General features: G+C 31.0%; 2 protein-coding genes across 2 annotated transcripts; one reads left to right on the top strand and one right to left on the bottom strand.

Annotated features, from left to right (window-relative positions):
* Positions 1-113: 113 nt before the first annotated feature.
* On the top strand, positions 114-13,179 carry LOTGIDRAFT_192362 (hypothetical protein). Its single transcript, XM_009061010.1, has 32 exons — positions 114-293; positions 812-933; positions 1,402-1,474; positions 1,674-1,811; positions 1,920-2,102; positions 2,334-2,543; positions 2,744-2,820; positions 3,079-3,178; positions 3,343-3,426; positions 3,823-3,948; positions 4,151-4,241; positions 4,738-4,860; positions 5,045-5,217; positions 5,452-5,547; positions 5,815-5,946; positions 6,262-6,368; positions 6,910-7,002; positions 7,349-7,448; positions 7,684-7,749; positions 7,910-8,028; positions 8,218-8,318; positions 8,620-8,716; positions 9,013-9,171; positions 9,416-9,512; positions 9,740-9,786; positions 9,986-10,074; positions 10,316-10,455; positions 10,676-10,780; positions 11,006-11,146; positions 11,469-11,537; positions 11,653-11,751; positions 11,942-13,179. Exons 1-32 carry the CDS (start codon positions 192-194, stop codon positions 12,089-12,091), a joined length of 3,609 nt encoding a protein of 1,202 aa, XP_009059258.1. The 5' UTR covers positions 114-191; the 3' UTR covers positions 12,092-13,179.
* Positions 13,180-13,923: 744 nt separating this feature from the next.
* On the bottom strand, positions 13,924-16,262 carry LOTGIDRAFT_164505 (hypothetical protein; the record flags this gene model as incomplete). The annotated part of the gene is made up of 2 exons (XM_009061011.1): positions 13,924-15,027; positions 16,257-16,262. 2 exons carry the CDS (start codon positions 16,260-16,262, stop codon positions 13,924-13,926), a joined length of 1,110 nt encoding a protein of 369 aa, XP_009059259.1.
* Between the last annotated feature and the right edge of the window lie 4,133 nt (positions 16,263-20,395).

Raw genomic sequence — 20,395 nt, forward strand, 5'->3', positions numbered from 1 at the left:
TCGTCTGTAAGAATTTAGATTTTGATTTTCCAAATACAACCTTTGGGCGAACTTCCGTTGTTAAGACAAATGATTCTGATTGGTTGAAATGAACAGCACGTGGGGAAATGTCCTAAAGATGGACGTTGAATTGTTGATATTTTATTTTTGAAATATAGATCTGCTTGTATATGTAACACAGCACAATAAACATGAATCCACTTCAACAGGAACTTGTATCCAAGCTTTGTCTTGCTGTAGAGACAGTCATGAATCCTGTTGTCACGCAGGCGGATCGTCTGGCAGCCCATCAGGTTCAGTTTTATTTGTTTGAAAAAAAGATAAAATAATAGCCTATTGGTATTGGTTATTTACAGTTAGGTCTATTGACAACTTCTCTAGTGGATCTATGTAAGATATTAATAAAAAGAATAAATTTGACTCTGATTGAAACATTCAGTTTAGATTAGGATTATAGATCCCACTGAGCTGGAACTTGAAAGGGAATCATGATCTGTGCAAACGATGAATGTATTCTGCTGGTTATTCGACTGAGCTTGATCTCCCCAGACACTGTCAAAACTTGGAGATATGTGGAAACGAAACATGACTTTATTAAAGTTAAAGGCAATTTCTGATGGAAAATATACAAACATATAATCTTTTTGAAGTTTACTCCCTGTTCAGTTTCAGACAGTAGGCCAGGATGTTTTAACTGATCATATTAACCTGTCTTATGAATTGAAATTCATGGAAACATGAATTTGACATAATTTCTTAATAAGCTTGATTTGTTATGTTCTGTTGAATTGTATCTTCGTTTTCATTTTAGATTTGTGAAGAATTTAAAGATAAATCATCATCATGTATTCAAGTGGGAATGATAATTTCTTCAAAAGAGTATCCACCTATGATTCGTCATTTTGGTCTCCAGGCATTGGAACACTGTATTAAGTAAGTAGGCCTACTTATCAGTCAGAATCTTCAGAATCTCAAATTGAGCTCCTCCACAAATACATTTTTCCAAGTGCATATTATTGTTTGGTTTATAAACAATCTGAGTAAAAATTAGATATAAAGCAGGTCAAAATTTATGTACTGGTATGTAGTTTAAGTATAATAAAATGATTATTGATTTGGTTATCATAATTTATTGTGAATAAGTTATATGCTGGTTAAACGACAGGTCCTACACAGGAGAAAATGTAGCTTTAGCATTTAATTGATTACCAGAAATAATATGAAATTTGATGATCGATAATCAAAATTTTAATATCATATTTGTAATGGAATATTCTTATTATTTTATCCAACTCCATTCATGATTTTGTGACTATAGACTTTAAATCCCAGTCAGCTTTTAACAAATTTTTCCCTGTATAATATTCTTTGGTATATTTTTTCTTTTTTTTTTGTTTGTAGGTTTCGTTGGAATGATTTAACTGTACATGAAAAGCTTTTTGTCAAGTCAAATTCTCTCATGCTTTTAGACACTGTAAGGTTTTTACCTTGTATTTGAATTAATGTTGAGTCTTAAAAATATCACTCTATATTTTAAGCAGGTATTGCATACTTGTGAAAATCCAGACCAACTGAAGTCTTTGAGATGATTATAAATATAAAACAGACAACCAATATGTGGAATTTGTACTGTATATCAATATTCTCCTATATAATATATCTGTGTAATTTAGGGAACCAAGAATATAATAGAAGAAGAACTCCATGTCAAAGATGCTATTTCTAGAATTATAGTCGAACTGATGAAAAGAGAGTGGCCACAGAATTGGCCAACATTAATGACAGAGTTACATGATGCAGCCCAGCATGGGGTAAGTACTTCTTCTACAAACACTTGTACAGAGGTTTTTAGTTCAAAAATCTTAGACAGTCATGGAGAATTTTTGTAGTATTCTATATAATATTTGTATATTTTATAGGAAACTCAAACTGAGTTAGTATTAATGGTATTTCACAGATTAGTAGAAGATGTTGTGGCCTTTCAAAACTTACCCAATCAACGTAGACGAGATATATTACAGTCTCTAACAGCACAATTAAATCAGCTCTTTGTTTTCTTTCTCAATATTTTAGAGACTAATTCTACTAGATATCGACAATTGGTAATAATTTCTTCTAATTCTGATTAAAGTATGTAAATGATCATTCCTATTTTTAGCTTGTCAAACATATTCATCACACTCAAAAAATGATACAGATACATCTGAAACATCAAATATAAAGCTGATGTGTGTCTTCATACTCACAAAGTTTTTCTGTGATTTGTTAAATGTTTTGCATATTATTGCTGATATATTTTAAGATAGAAATATAAAAGAATAAGTCTATTGTAGGTGTCAATGGGTAATAAACAAGAAAGTCTAGCTGTAAATAAAGTAAGCCAAGCTGTATTGATGACATTAACTGGTTTTGTTGATTGGGTACCAATGTCACATATAGTAGAAAATAATGGATTATTATTACAATTGTTATGTTTATTACTAAATGAAAGTTCATTACAACTACATTCTGCAGAATGTTTATTACTTATAGTTAGTCGCAAGGTGAGATTATATTAAATTGTTGTTTGAATTTACCAACTGTTAGAAATGTCTGATTGGCAAAAAAATAAATCAACACTCCTGCCTTTACTTCTTATGCTGGTTTGTAATTGTGCTGCTTTGTTTCGGAACATTTAATACAGATCAGAATAATTCTATAACAATCGGACATGCAACAAGATATATTTCTTGATTTTTATTAGGGTAAATTAGAAGATAGAAAACCCATTCTTATATTATTTTGTGAAGATGCCATGTCAACTATTCTTACAGCAGCAATGTAAGTACTTCATATTATTATTCATTACTTACAAATATGTATGATTCTAATGCTATTTCGGTCATGTTTTAATTTAGACTATCAAGTCTCTGTTCAAAACATAGAATCCTCAAAACATTTTTTTTATTTGTATACAGATTTTCATGAAACTGTGACATTACATGTACTGTGTATATAGACATTTTAAGAGCCTAACTTGCTTATCTATACTGAAGTTGTATTATTTATTTAACTATTACGAAGAAATTTCTTTTTTAGAGCTGCTGAAAAGTCATCATTAGATGAATATTATTACTTATTTCTCAAAAGATTATGTCAAGTTTTAACAGAGATTGGAAAACAACTGGCTGTTTTATGGGTGAGTTAGTAAAAAAAAGTTTTGAATTCAGGGTTCTTAAAAGAAATATACCTAGTAGAAGCCATGATGAGTGAATTGTTTGATTCTGGCAGTGGTTTTTCCCTTAAAATAGACAATAATTTGATATCAAGACTATGTAATGATATTTGTATGTGTGTTTGTAGGGTACTGACCCTGAAGTTGTTGAACCTCCCAATTTCTCTACCTATCTTGAAGCTCTCTTAGCATTTACAGAACATGAGAGTAAGGTAAGGAATATTGGAATAATTTATTGATTTAAAAAATACATACAGCGGTATTTCTTTATTTAATTTTTACCTTAGTAAGGTTCCTCAGTCCAAATCTTTCATACATCTTTGTCATGGTTATAAAGTTATTTCCTGTCTTATTCTGATGTCTCTTCATCACTTCAATAATCTAAACGATTAGTTCTACTTTTTAGAACTGTGCAGTTATGATCATCTTAAGTGATAGTGTTTTTGACAAATCCTGTACTTGGATATTGCATAAGGCGCACTATTTCTGTTCAGTTTGATGACTGATTAGTTTTCCCACCTTCATTGGTCGAACAAAGAGTTGAGCTATAAGAGGTAACTTCAATTCATTTTCATTTATTTTATTTTATTTGACACTTTTCTTTTCAGATGTTAGGCAGTTATACACAAACATTGTGGGCATTATTTTTACGTCATAAACATATATCAAAAAACCCAACTTTAATATCCTTTATACCTCGTGTTGTTACTGCAGCTACCAAATCTTTATTAAAGGTAAATATTTATATAATCTGAATATTTATATGGTGGGCTTTGGGTATTCTGAGAGCAAATGATGGTCCATCTTATAGATTTACAAAAATAATGCTGTAACCCTTGAAAGTGACCAAGATTTACTTCATTTGGTCATAGATATTTATTTATTCTAAAAACATTATGAGTACAGTGTGTATGAAAATAATGTTGTAATTTTCAGGTTGGTTATCCTAGTCAAAATGATTATCCTAGCTGTGCGTATAGTAAATTAGATTTTGATAGTGATGAAGAGTTCAATATGTTCTTCCCTAGTAAGTTATTGTTTTGTTGGCGTTTCCATCCTAGATGGATTTGGATTGTTCTTATAATCAAAACTAGAATCTAAGTTTCAGCCATGCTTTATTCAATCTCTAAGCTCTTACATCATGCCTTCAACTCACAAAAGTACATATCCTGTCACATGACAAACAACTACCTTAAGAGCAGACAACTCTGTTTTACTGAGAAGGAAAATATGGGAGATAACTCTTACTTAACAATGATTTTTAAGACCACAATATGAAGTAATGATATCAATATGACATTATTGTGTTAGTTGCGTGCAATGTTTCTAACTTGCTTAGAATTCTTTAATTTGGATAAATTATAAAAACTTCTAATTCAGTACTTTGTTTTACACTCCATAAGATCACAATTAAAGCTTTTTTCAAATTGAAGTTTACTACGCTTGTCAAAACCAACTTCTTTGGAGATCTTTATAACTAACATGCTATGTGCACAGTAAGAATATATTTATGTATTTTACAGGATATAGATCAGAAGTAGCTGATACAGTCAGATTAGCCACCTTATTACAACCTAAATTAACCTTTAATATAGCTTATAACTGGTTAAAATCTCAACTACAAAAACCATTAAATATTGGTGAAGGTAAGGAACTTACACAACATCTCAAGGTTAATTTGTGCTGACATTTTAAGCTTTGTATCCATCTAGATCATCAGAAAAGCTCTACTACAAAGGTGACCTAATTGGATAGAAATGGGCAAGTTATATTCAGAAAATAGCACCTAAAAAATATCATTCATTTTTATTTACCAATATTTTATTATAGCTGGTGTAGATAAAGGGATATGTAATTTAAGTTCACCTTCATTCCTAGAATGGGATGCTCTGAGTGTTTTCTTAGAAAGTGTTATGTTACGTCTGATGGCATCCACTAATGCTAAACCAGAAACAACAGAAGGTATTGAATTATTAGAACAAGTATTAGCCTATGAAACTCAGGTTAGTTGCTGGTTGTATTCTTACTTGCAAATGCATGGTGTGGGCCTTGACTACATAATATATTCTATGTTCTTCCATGTTTTGACCTGACTTTCAGACAACTTTAGATTTTATGCTCATTGGCAACATTCATAGCTTGGTGTAAAGCATTTGATTCTTAATTATGTAAATAATTCATATGTTTCCTAATATACTTGATGTTTAGTTATATATTTGCCATGCTCTATTTTTCAGGATCCACTGATATTATCATGTTTATTATCATGTATATCAGCTTTATTTCCTTTATTATCTTATACACCAGAAACTATACCAGTTGTCTTAGATAAGGTACTTTTATTTCATTATCATTTTACTGTCATGGAACATAGGCCTGACTAAAGAATACAATATCATTATTCATTAACGGAATGGTTAAATTTTGTATTAACATGCAGATATTTTGTTCAGTTCTTAATTACTTCGAGGAGTTTGTCAGACTAGATGATGATCTAAGAAATTGATTATAGCCTTTTGCAGTTACTGTATCTACACAAAATTCTCAAATGTAGGACATTACTTGTGAAAAAATTTGGATTTCTCATTTATAAATTTCAGATATTTGGTTCTGTAATCTTCAACATTCCTGGTCAAACTAAGAGTACCAGAAGTAGAGCTGTAAAAAATGTCCGCCAACATGCCTGTTCTATTATAGTCAAAATTTGTAAACAGTATCCATCTCTTATATTTGTAAGTAGTTTTATAATTTGAATAATTTTGTTGTTCAAATTTAAAGTCAAGATTAAAATGTGACTTTGTCACTTACATATGACTTCAGTATTATATAACTTCAGTATTATATAACTTCAGTATTATATAACTTCAGTATTTTGTAATTTTCCAAACAAATTCTCTAGAAATGTCAATTTGACAAATCAATTATACAGTGAAATTGTTCTGTAAGAGTCGGAGTCAGCATTCTGCAACAATTCTTATTGTAGTAGTGCAATATTTAAAAAAATGAAGTCTTTGATCTTTGACTTTGTAATATTTGTTTTATTGTAGCCAGCATTTGATAGTTTATATACTCATATTAAACATATTAGTAATGATCCAGAACAGCTATCTCAGATGGAGAAAACTATTTTACTTGAAGCTATTTTATTAATCAGGTAAGCTAAGTGTTTAAGGTGTTCTTAATATTTTATTAAGGATATGATAATGACAATCCTTTTAAAGATGTTAGCATATTGATCTTAGTCTTATTTTATCACAATCACTCCATTTGTAATTTAATTGCTGAACTTGCAGATTTTTGTCTTAGATTATAGTAATTTATAATTTCGATTATCGATTATCAAATTTCATAGTCGATGATATGTCAAAGTTACATTTTCGCCACTATACTCCTTAAAAAGCAGTAATCTCTTCTAGCACATTATTTACCCACAATAAACTATAATGACCGATCAAAGCAAGAATATATTTTTATGATGCAAAAATACCCCATGAAATTAATAATTTTGGCATGTTTTTAATTCAGTATTTACAGGGTTTCTCAATACCCAGAGTTTCTTAAAAGTACTGTAAAAAAGATGCCTCCTGCAATGTAAGTGATGCATATAGTCCACTCTTCTCAAGGGACTGACATTTGCTATTGTTACACTAATAACATTAGTTTAAACTTAATATCGAAGGTCAATTTTATTTCAGTAATGAATTTAATAATTTTGAGAAGCAATCAGCATTTATACAAGAAATATTAGCCCCAGTAAGAGAATTATGGATGTCTAAAGAGTTTACTCAGTATGTTTAGAATTTTTTGATGCTTCTTCACATATCCATTTTATTTTCAATTCCAATTCTCCCCTCAAATGAAAACTGCAAATTTGGACGGTCATCATCTCCAGACAATTTATTTTAAATATAACCATGCTGCTAGGATGTCCTAGGTTCTTAACTTTTAACTCTGTTTCTAGGATATCCTAGCACTAAGAACATTTTGAAAATACATGGCCTGGCCATCATTAAGATTCTTGAATAAAATTATTACAAATGACATTTCCAGAGATAATTCTCTAGACGAAGACATATCTTATAGAACCTATTTACAGTCAACTGAAATTATAAGTGAATTATTTGTATATTATAGGGCATTTCTATCACCTGATATGTTCATGTCATATGTGGGTTTAGATCAAGCTGCTGTAGAACCTAGTTCAGCTGATACTTGTGGAATCAACAGATCTCATGTAAGTTTAACCTTTAATTCTCAGACGTCAGAAAATCTTATAGTTATGTTTTAGATCTGTTGTATTTGAACTGATATGTGTTGTCTTAAAACCAGTTACCAGTTATCAACTCAGAATTTAGAACATTAAAACACACAATACTTTACCTGATACTTCTCATCAAAGTTTTTACTTGACAATTGTAAATCGTACTTTTTTGGAATTGACTTATTCAATTTGATTATTGTTAATTTAGATTAGTTACTGTGCTCATACTATATTAGGTGTTATAAATCGTAGCAAGTGTCCAGATAACTTACAGGTTAGTTCAGTTTATATTCCTAGCATACATATTTTTTTATGCTCTCAAAGATTTAAATGAGCTTTGAAAATTAAATTTGTAGACTCAATGTTAATGTAGAAATTTTATCTCTAAATTCTATAAAGCTGAGATATCATTTATATATTATGTTATATTGCAGATAGCTGAACAAGGTGGTTTTGTTATAGGAACATCAACTGTAACTGGTCAGCCAATATTACGCAACCCAGCTACCTCACATATACTAGAATTATTTCATAATTTTATTGTTCTGTTAAAGTAAGTACTATTTTACAAATCACTAGTTTAACTCCAGTTCTGAAACTAATGTTACAAGCTGAATTAATGTCACAAATATTTAGTTTGGTCTGGTCATTTAAATTATAATAGTTACAATAGTTTGATATTAATGTGCACTAAATGTACCTAAACTGTTAATAAAAGTTGAATCTTGATTTTTATTTTAAGAACACTAAATGGTTTATGGTTACCAGAATATTTGAGGTTAAGACATCCAGATTTTGAGAAGGCTTATGATTTATTAGAAGTCGATAAGTTAGCAATTTTAGGTTGGTATTCATTTTATTATGCATGTGCCTTCATTTATACGAAACAATGTTGTCATTTGTAGACTATTACATTCTAATATATAAAGTTACATTGTTAATCTTTAGGTTTAAATAACTCACCAAATGATCCAGTAAAGTATTTTATTCTTGTCTAGGGTTTTGTTTAATGCATAAGTGACTCATAGAATGTAACATGTAACCTTTGTTACCACATTTCACCTGATTGAACCTGTATATCTACCAGATTTTGACTAGATAAGATTCTATTGATATATATGTGTTTATCATGATTTATCAATAGGTATACCACCACCATGTATAGATAACTCAGATTCGACAACCTGTAAACAACCATTAGCTAGAGTTAAAAGTTTCCTTGGTATGATACATGATAATAGGTAGGCTACCATTTACCTCTAGCATTGTCTTATTGTTCACTTTAGCCAGGCAGGACTAGGTCACATCTTTCTGATTCCTCATGCCACTCGGACATTGAAAGACCTTGAAATAGATTGTGGCAATACCAAAACAAATGAGATCTGTTGTGGCATTATGAAATTCTCTACAACGTTTGGTACATCAATACTACTCTTTAATTAGACAGCCTGTTTTTAAAATTTGCTATAGAAAGAAATTCATGTAATAAATTTGGCTAATTTCAAGGGCTTAAAAGGTTACTATTTTTATTTTTCAGTTTTCACATCCTAGGGAATGCTGGTCAATATTTAGGTTATGAGTTCTATGCTGCTAGTAATATTATGAATTTTTTAAATGAAAATGTGTTATGTTATGGAGAGTATATACCAGATTATAGATTACGACCTGTTATTCATATCCTTGAATATAATCTACAGTTTAATTATAAAGTTTTTTCACATGATGCTTTTGATTTAAAAAATGTGTGATGTTGAGTCTAAATTTGTGTCAGATATAAGCAGCAAAAGGACAAAATTTACAAAAAATAAATATAGTTTATTTAACTATATTTATTTTATGAGACATAAAAGCTTAGTGTTTTCTTTGGTCAGACTTACAACTTATTTTAATTTTCATATCTGTTGAATCCTGGTTGTTATTTTCCTTAACCTTTATTTAAGTGTCTTTATGAAACCATTTATTTGGAACTGTCCAAAGGATTTTTATGAATCTGCAGCATTACCAATGTTAATGAAATTATGTCCCTTCATATTACAAGTATGTCTAATTAAATACTCACTAATTAAAGCCCCTGGAAACAGATGAATTTTGAATGTATTCTCATGATTCTTTCAAATTGATCACAGAAATTTAATAGAGGTATGAATGTGTATTTAAACACAGGATTTCTTTGTTTTTTTGGTCAGTTAAATGTAGTAGAGTAGAAAATGAATTTACGTATAGATTGTAACTTCACAGTGAAGATATTATATTCTTATTTTCAGAGATTATCAACTAAATGGCAATTAATTAATACTCAATTTCAAACAGGGTAAGATTTTCTTCTCTTTTCATTTATTTGTTTGAATTTTTCATGCATCTCATTAGATATCAAGTTAATAAGTCAAGGCTTCATTTAAAAATATGCAACTTTCTGCATTTATAAACTTAGCTTAAAGAATGGAATTGTTAAATGGTATTAAAACAACTCAACCCAACATGAGAACTCATTGTTTTTTTTCTAATGTTAGAAGTGAGAATGAAGAAGAAAGTGAATCTCAAGAAATAATAGAAGATCAATTAACAAGACAATTAACACGAGAATATTTAGAACTATTAGGTATCTATCTTGCACACTGCAAACCAAAGTTAATTTATTAAGAACGTTCTAATGTCGCATAGTAAAAGTTGATAGAGGTGAGCACATCTCTACCCCAGTATCTGGCTTTCCTGCTTCACTCCTTTCTCATCTTAGAAATTTAAGTGCAAGTGCCCCATATATCCATTGTATCCTTTGTCACAGAGATGTGAATAAAAAATACTCCGGTGTAGAAAAGAATTTAATATCTATCTTGTTTCAGATTACTGTTTGACTAAAAGATCTCATTCAGACAATGGAGTAGGGGATGATTTAAATATGGAAGAAAATGAAGCTCAGAAATCCAACCAGAATAAAGAGATGGGTCTAAATGAATTGGGACAACTTTGTCTTAAAACTGATGTAAGTGGAATTGAGGTGAATTTGCATCAGATCAAATGACTAAATAGTTAAAAACAGACTGTGATATATTTCCAGAAGAAACAATTGCCCTGGATAAAGTCTTAGCTTTGCTTATGTAAGAGAATTAGTATGTTCATATATTGCAATAATTCATATACCAGCATACTTGAACATACAGCATTATTAATGGTATAGTAAGACCATATTTATTATATTTCAGGCGTTATACCCATCAATGTTATTTTGTATATTTAATGGATTATCATGGAATGATACCTTAGTTTGTCAGAAATGTTATAAGTTGTGTTGGCCCACTGTCAAACAGGTAAGCCTTTTATAAAGTCTTTCTATGTTACAGTACTATGTTAAATTATATTTTATTGGTGTTTCCAGCAAGGATTTAGTACATGGTTTGAAGTTATGCTGGGCTTAACTATTGTTCTTCAAATTGGTGACTACGAAAAAGTGTCCATGGAAGCAAGGCACGTGTCATGCTTCACAATTCTACTATGTTGTTTAGACATTAAAATGTCAATTTGTCTTTTAACAGTTAATATCTGATGGTGTAATGACAGATGAAGCAGCACCCTATGTATTTAGTTCAGTATTATCAGGTTTACAAGTACATGGACAACATGAAGGTAGTCAGGCTAATTTAATGAATCTCGCTTTACAACTTTATGAAGCACTTGTAAGTTATTAATTTTAAACATTATCCTCATATTCTTATGAATGAAATAATTAAATAATTTTCAATATATGCCTACTTCGTCTCTTTATATTGCTTGTACCCTTTTCTTTTTTGGATTTAATTATTTATTCATAAATTTTAACCAAATTGACAATTGATTGAGCTTATTCCTGAACTCTTATTAGAACTGTGATAAGATGGAAAAAGTCATTCAAAATCATGTCATTTGAGGAAGTCAATAGAAAAATATTTGGAGAATTTTTATACAAAACCTTCAAGATATTAAATGTTTTAGATTACCACTGATTTATTCTTTTTTTAGAGGCCTACATTCCCAGTGGTGAAGTCAGTTTTATTACAAATACCAAATGTATCACAACAGGCAGTTGAGGTAAGGCAATGAACTTTGATTTACTAACTTTTGTCAATATAGTTCAACATTATATTATTTGCAACATACATCTTTTGTATTATTTTTAGTGACATTCTTTTATTGATATTTTAAGATCTTTGATGATAAAATAGTTCAACAAGGTCCTCAAAAACAACTGCCAGAGAAGAAAAAGAAAGAAGCTCTGAAAAATCTGGTGTTTGAAATAATTGGGGTATGATCAAATATCTTATATCTCTTTTATGGCTCAAAACATTTAAAATTAACTTTTTAATTACTGGTTGAGTAGAAATATTTTGTTATACTTTCAAAAAATCTAAATTGATGAAATCAAAACAGATTGGTAGTGACCAGGACAATATATGATCAATTTTCATAGCATGTATATTTTTGTTTTTATTCAGAAAAATGTTGGTCAACAATTTAAAAGAGAAGAGCAATATAAGAATTTACCATCTTTATTTAAACCACATCGACGTAAAGCTGACTCTTTATTAAATAATGATAGTAAAGATATTGGAATCTGTTCATTATTTCATCCTAATAATGACTGAATCATCTCATACACCATCATGTCAATAATTTGAAATACATTTCAAGCTACCCCGTGGAGGAGGAGCCAGGATGACTCAGTGAGTTAATACACCTTGGATCAATGCAGACACAGGCTTTGGATTTATTACAGCTTTCCCCCCGTTTTGTGCAGCAGGTTTTTGTCTTAATGCCAGTGAACCAAACAACACTGGTTTTTTGGTCATTAAAATATTTCTAGTCCTAAAAAGGACTGTCATAGACATTATAGAAGCAGATAGTGATTTAAATTGTCAAGAAGATGGTGGATGTATTTAATATAAATCTAAAATTATGAAGTGAATATAACAATGGTTGGATTATACCACATAATTTGGTTGTGGAAACTCATGAAATGACAGGTGTGTTACAATGATGTTGAATAAACACATTCTTGAGAAAAAGTTGACATTGTTTGATTCTTGATATTGTTTCATTAATCCCAGTGAATAAATCAATGTTTTTCTTTTCAAATTGAATCCAAAATAATTTTCTATGTAAAGAAGACTTGACAATTATAGCAAAGCTACAGTATATACACCTAAAATAAAAAAAACCATGAAGTTGTTGATCATAACAAAATCATTTACAAGTATACAATGGTGATCAATTTGGGCTATGAAATAGCTTTTAGTGTAAATTGAGTTTATGATAACATTTAGACTGCTTGATAGAATTTCAATGAATTCAAAAGTGAAATGATATAGTGTTATGATCAATATATCATTATGTGGCTGTCAGTGGAGAATGTTGTCAAGTTTTAATTTAAAAATTTATATTTTCTCTGCAATGAATTCTTTCTCCACTAAAGTGCTGAATTATTATTTTGTCAATGATCAATCCTTATGAAATCAAAAATGAATATCTTCACGATCCGTGTTGAGTTAATGTTTTGTAATTTATTCTTATGCTGAAAAAGAATTAGTATATCAATGATTAATTGACAGTATGTATAGGGTTAAGAAAGTTCCAATTTATATTAGGTTCCACTTTGAAATGAAGTTGTGTAAAATCCCTGTGATAATAGTTTTTATATCATTTGTTTTGATGAAAAATTAAACATGTGAAGTTACTTTCAGACTTATATATGAATTTAATTGAGGTTAAGGTAGAATTTGAGTGGTGTGCAAAAACAAAGCACAGAGTAAATGCATTTTGTTAGGCTTGTGGCTCATTTATTTTCCTTTACTGGGTATGGACCAGAGCCAGATTTGTATGAACACTCAAACAGGATTGCACAGTCTGTTATATACATGTGCAATATATTCCAATATCTGTCCACTTTGCTTCAAGGTCAGACTTGTATAGTTTCAACCACACCACAACAAAATAGACACTGGTTCTCTTCCCAAAGGATTGGTACAGAGGTTTTTTTTATGTGTATCGACGATGCCAATATCATCAATTTGCACCAAATTAATTTTCAATTTGATTTCTGATTCCTGCAATTCCACTAAACCTAAGTGATAGATAATGTCACTATGCTAATCATGAAGGGCCTTATGTTTTAAACATATATTGTGATTAGTGACGTCATCAAATACCGAAGTCTTAGTGGAATTGCAGGAACCACATTTGTCTGATTGAAAATTGGAATGGTTCAAATTCTTGCTTTCAGTGTTCCCGATACACATAAAAAATTCATAAAACCTCTTTACAATCCCTTTAACAATTGGAAATGTGCTTAAATATCTTTGTACTGATAACGATAAAATAAGTTAAATATTCTAATAACAAAACAATATTTACAACAAGATAATTTCAACAATAACACACAGACACAAAATACACTTCATAGGAGCCATCTTTCTCCATTTCAACCCATTTTGTCTTGCATGATCCTATAACTTTGAATATCTTTTCTTAAGAGTCGTTTTGTTTTTTTCGAATTTCCAGTTTTTGCAGCTGCTTTTTTCAGTTGAGTTAACAAATCAATTTCTTTATTAACCAACTGTTTTGTTGAAGCTGGAGTTGAAGAAGGAAGCAAATGAAATTCAGTCCCTGATTTTTCTAAATAAAGTACCATCATTGAAAAGGCATTAGTTCCTATTTCACTAGTATGGACATGTCGTATATGTTCTTTACAGCTGAAAAATTCATAAAATAACATATCACAATGAGGACAAAACATAATTCTAATTTCATCTGAATTTGCTTTTCTTATAGGTAAATGATCAGCACTTCTCCAATGATCATGTAAACTTTTAGTTTTATTGAAATTTTTATCACATTTTAAACATTTATTAATATTAGATATCTTAGGCCATGATGTCTCTAATACTTTACTCAAGCCATAAATATCAGAGAAATTTTCATGATGTGTTTGATAATGTAGATTACAAATATTTATATTTTCAAAAACCGAATTACATACAGGACATATTGGAATAATATTTCTATATCTAGCTGCTCTATTCGTCACAACTAATGGCTTCAGTAGAGTTTTAGGACATAGAGAACCATTTTCCTTCACTGAATGACACATGCTGGCTGAAAAATGAGTTTCTTCTTTTAAATGAGCCTCCACATCATTAAATTTTTCAGTGGTAAAATGACAAAAATCACAAGAATAGGCAATCAACTTTTTGTCCACAGCTTGTTTTTTGGAATTCTTGGATGGACCTTCATCTTCACAAGGTTTTTTTTCCCCCCGCTTGGCATCTCCATTCATATCATCAGAAGATACAGCACCTTCTAAATCAACTGGAACACAAGCTATATCACAACCTGATACTTTTCTTCTACCATCAGGTAAAATACCACATTTAGATTTCACTCGTTGAAATATAGCTCCATTATTTTCATGGACAAATTTAATAAGGTCAGCTCTTGCTGCTCGAAGTTCTTTAACTGAATATGGTCCAAAATCTCCTTCGATTTCATCTGTTGGTGGAGGTAAATACCATACTTTATCTTTGTCCTAAAATAAACAACATAAAACTTTTTTCAGATCCAAATGAATTATCAATCGTAAATATGGAATATACAGAATGGCTTGGTATTTCATTTCTTTTTACTGACAAGGAGGGAATAGATCAGGACTCAAAACCAAAGCTTGAAATAACTTCAGAAATAGCATCAATCAATTTGTGTCGGACATTTGAAATATTCTACTGGCCATAAAAAATAACATATATTCAACTCAAAAATTGCATTTTAAACATGTCAAGTAAGGACTGAAATTTCCTCAACTGAAATAAAGGTAAGAATAGTTTATGTCATTCAACTGAAAATTATTTATATTCCTGATGCATGTCGAGTATCTATAAAGCCTTACAAATGTACCTTGGTAGATAATTAAATCAAATCGTATCTTGTTGAAAATTTCAAGAAAAAGATCATGTCTCTTTTTTTCTCCCCTGGATAAACAAGTTAATCTCCCATCACATTGGAGTGGTAGGCCTATAAGCATCATAGCTCACTTGCTTGGAACTTATGAGAGATCATAGACCAAAACATCTGCCTCGATAGCTATACTGAAAGTTGTCGGCTGGTGTAGAGACAGAAAAATAGGACCTGTTTTGTGGAATTTTTAGAATAAATTAGTACAGTGGTGTAACCTATTTTCGTGCATATGAGGATTCAACACCGAATTTCGTCAGAATAACGGAAATTTTCTTTGTCTTAGATGTTTTCTCAGATATTCCACAAAATTAATTGTTTTTCGATTTCCTTTATGAATAAGATACGTACTGTGATTTATTGCTAAAAATCCCCCGATTACTGCTGGGGATTATAAGGTAATTTGGCCAATAAAAAAATTGTCATATTTGGTACTAACTGAAATCCCCCCTTTTGTATGTGTTAGAAATAAATAATGAATTTGACATTTGAAACGAGAGAATGAATTTGACATTTGAAACAAGAGAAAAAATTCTGCAGGTTGACGTAAAGGTAACCCATGTTTATCAAAACATGCAAATGCAGAGGTCACGCGAGGTCGCACATGTAAATTATTTATCATTCCCAGATATGCACGAAATTAGGTTAGGTGACTGTACCCACTGGATTTTTCTTGTCTTATCTTGATCAAACATTGTACACGAAAATAGGTGACACGTTTTGCAGCCGTTAAAGTCATGTAAAAGGTCCAGAGAATGAATGTCAGAAAAGCTCATCTGTAAAAGAGCACATGGGTTACATACTTACCACCATTTTGATTCAACAAATTCTTCAGTTTACTTTAGTTACTTTTTCTCCATTTTCTTTACCAACACCGGAAGTGGCGTGTAAAACAGGACTGGTAGTTTAGTCTAAAATCAAGTTTTGTATTAACTATAGAGCATTAAAGAGAGAATTCTTTGACAATAAATCTTAATATGACGAACAATACGTAAAATTTTCTCTTTCATCAAAAGAGACTCTTTTAATTTCTGTCCAGACAAGGCTTATGCGTCTATAGTTAAACAAGCAGTAGGCCTCGTTCTGTTTTAGTATAGGCCTATAGTCAATTGGACACTAAACTATATTGCTGCAACATTTAGTCAAAGTGGCCCATGGAAAAAGTTAAAATGGCACTATTTTTTGGGCCCATTTTCACTAAAACCCTCTTCATTAGACCTGTAGTTCCGATCACTTAAAGGTTAAAGGGAAAAATAAATGCACCCTTTTTTTACTTTACTTTTACTTTAATACCGGGAATTTTTCAGTTAAGCCAAGCTTTATTAATAATGTTCACAGCTCAACGTCGAAATTTGAGCCCTCAAATCCATGTGTGTCCAGTATTATCCGCGATTGAATGTTAACGTGGACTCGTGATATATAGAAAAGACATATATATAGAAATAGTGAGTAAAATTCCTAGTCTGAGGTATTTGAAAGGAATTATGCGATTTCCAGTACTTCTGAAGACTATTTACAATGAAGACTAAAACCAACTCCCAACAATGACACATTGTCCCTTTTACTAGCCTAGCAGCCTACCTAGACAAATTATAATAATATTTATAAACTTAACCACTTCTTGCTCTTATCGAAAAACATTTCGACTATGGAATACATTATTACGACTTGTAGACTCCATTATCACGACTTGTGGAATCCATAATCATGACTTGTAGACTTTATTATCACGACTCGTGGAATCCATTATGACTTGTGGAATCCATTATTACGACTTGTAGAATCAATTATTATGACTTTTGGAATCCCTTATAACGACTTGTTGAATCCATTATGACGACTTGTTGAATCCATTATCATGATTTGTAGACTTCATTATCACGACTCTTGGATTCCATTATCATGACTTGTGGAATCCATTATTACGACTTGTGGATTACGGCGACATGTAAAATTAATTGTGGAATCCATTATTATGATTTGTAGAATCAATAATTATTACATGTGGATATCACGACTTGTGGAATCCATTATCATGCCTTGCGGAATCCGTTAAATACTACGACATGTGGTACGAGTTGTGTAAAATATAATTTAAAAATAAATTCCTACACCAAGTTTCACTAAAATCTTCTAGAGTGTCACGATATATATATATATATCTATATCTATATCTTTGTATCTATATACGCGTAAAGCTAATTGTTTTTATACGGCTACATTATAAGATTTCAATTGGTAGGCCTATAGGTAATTTTGGGGACATGTCTCATGCGCTTAGGAGCTATTTGTTTATTTCTAATGTAAAATGGCATCCAACTAAAATGTTATTTTGAATATTTGTAGATGACACAAATGAGCTCTCAGTAGTCGTAGAAAAGAAAACATTGATATTTAAAAAATAATAATCTATCAAAGCAAAAAGTTTTTTGAATATTTTGTTCTGGAATTCATTACCTCAATTACTTACACAATCCAACAGCGTAGAATGTTTTAAAACAGGACTGGAAAAGGGAACTACGATAACAAGAGAGAATTATTTTACAAATTTCTTTTCATTTTTAATGTTGTAAAGATTACTTTTATTTCATTTCATTTTCCATTTTTATTACGTTATCATTTTGTAAATATGTTATTGTAGTTGTATATAGAAAGATCCCAGTGAAGACTGCCTTGTGTAACTGGGTTTCTAATAAAGTTATCATTATTATTCTAATGTATTGGCGTTGATGAAGATTGTCCTCTGTAAAAATTTGACATAATGTGTGCTTATATTTATCTTTTCATCAACGCAAAGACATTCTAAGACTAACGTTTGAAGCTGCTTTTCCAATTTTCATAAAAAATAAAACTTTTTACTTTGCTCAGACAATAATTAATACTTTATTGATTTATCGATAAGGACTATGACCAGCTTACATCTATAGTCTGCAGAAAAATATAAATATTTACAAGTGGGTGGTGCTTAGGTGTGATATAACTAGGTCTAGTTATAAGTTATAGCCCGATTTTCAATTATAGCACTTTTTTCATTCGTTAACCGCTTTAAACAGCCTCGCTCTTTGAGCTCGGTGTTAACTCATGAACGATTATAAAATTTGCTTTACTGATAATACATGAATTTGTTTTGGATTGATCAAGAATATACATTTTTCAAAAATATGCTATTTATATCTATTTTCAGGAATAATTTACAACGCTTTTGATGATGAAAACATTTTACAAAAAAATTTATTTGACCAATTATACTTTACAGTTTCGCAGGAACGGGAATTTTTCTTGTAGCCTCACGTGGAAATTTGGACCTTAGAATCCACGTGTGTCCAGAATTATCCGCGTTGAATGTTAAACTGACTGATGACGTCTACTGTGTCTGTGGTTGTAGTCGTCAAGAGTTGAATAACTTACCCATATGATCATAATACCAAATGGTGTAAAAAATAATTCATTTTATCTCCAGCAATATTGGGCTCGTTTGATGTTAACACAATTGACTTGATTTATTAACATCAACAAATGGCGTAAACAACAGTACATAAAACAAGCAGTGGCGGCGCAAGCCTCTCGAGACTGGATAGGGAGTAGAGCAGAGCCACGGAGGCAAGTTTTTTGGGCAAAAATCTCATAACTAGATTAAAGATTCGGGCAATATCATATATATTGTGTCCTTCAGTTCCCCCAGCCTATCCCGATTTGTTAATATTTGATTTGGACCTATTATACCAAGTGCCAATTTGGGACATAAGATAATGTTAACCACATCTAAATCTACATAGTGAACATAACAAACATTTTACATGTGTTGCCCAATTCGTTCTACCAACTTGATCCAGACTTAGAAGCATTGAGTAAATTTGCTTTGGAGGCCTATCATTTGGCATACACAATAATTTAGACCAATACTTAATACAATTTGTTATATAAATAACATATAAAGGTTTTCTGCCACATTCCCCTAGGGCAGCAGCATTACATGAGTCTTTGGGCATTTTAAGGCTGTACTTAAAGTATTTTTTTTGAATAGATTCGATTTTGTCAGAGGGCTCGAAACCCCAAATCTCAGATCCATACGTAATTATTGGGACTAGAGCTTTGTCAAAGATTTCATTTGCGGACGATAACGATTTAATTTTATTGCATACAACCTTAAGCATGGTGAAGACTTTTTCTGTTTGTGCTACTAGAGTTTGTTTTGTTTTAGTCAATAATAGTTTAGGTGTGAATACAATGCCAAGATACCTGTATTCTGGAACAGTCTCAAGAGGCACCCCATCAAAAGTCCATTTTTCATAATGTCGAAGTGGCCCACCATTGCGGAAAACAACCACTTTTGTTTTATTTAAGTTGACTTTTGGTTTAAATTTGTCACGGAACTTAACAATACTGTTAATTTGTTGTTGCAGTCGTGAAATTGTATCTGCCACATTTGCTATACCATCTGTAAACATGAGACAATGCTCTGTGACCTGGGCCAGTGCTTTCATTGAGACTCGTCTCAATACACCCTAACACAAAATACATTTATCTCCCCTCATGTTGGGCTCGTTTGATGTTAACACAATTGACTTGAATAGAATTCGCCAACAATCTTCCAATCAAATCAAAACAGGAAAGCAATCAAGCAAATCTACAAGTCGTAAAGCACAATTTTGCTACAAATTCAACAACACAGGCAAATGTTCAAAATCAGATTGCCAATATGCACATATCTGCCAAACGTGTGGAGGGCACCATGACCGACAAGATTGTACCAAACAAAGAGATGCTGTCAAAGCACGCCTTCCAATGCCAACAGCAGTCACAAAACTGCGTTTTTCCATTGTAACACCAATTGATCCCATTAAATTCTTATTGGTTGCATGGTTATCAGGAAAATTTGAAAAGCCTCATAGTACAGGGCTTTACATACGGATTTTTGATTCCTTTTCACGGAATACATAAATCGC

Source organism: Lottia gigantea (genome assembly GCF_000327385.1).
Source record: "Lottia gigantea unplaced genomic scaffold LOTGIsca_45, whole genome shotgun sequence".
In the NCBI taxonomy this organism is placed as follows: domain Eukaryota; kingdom Metazoa; phylum Mollusca; class Gastropoda; family Lottiidae; genus Lottia; species Lottia gigantea.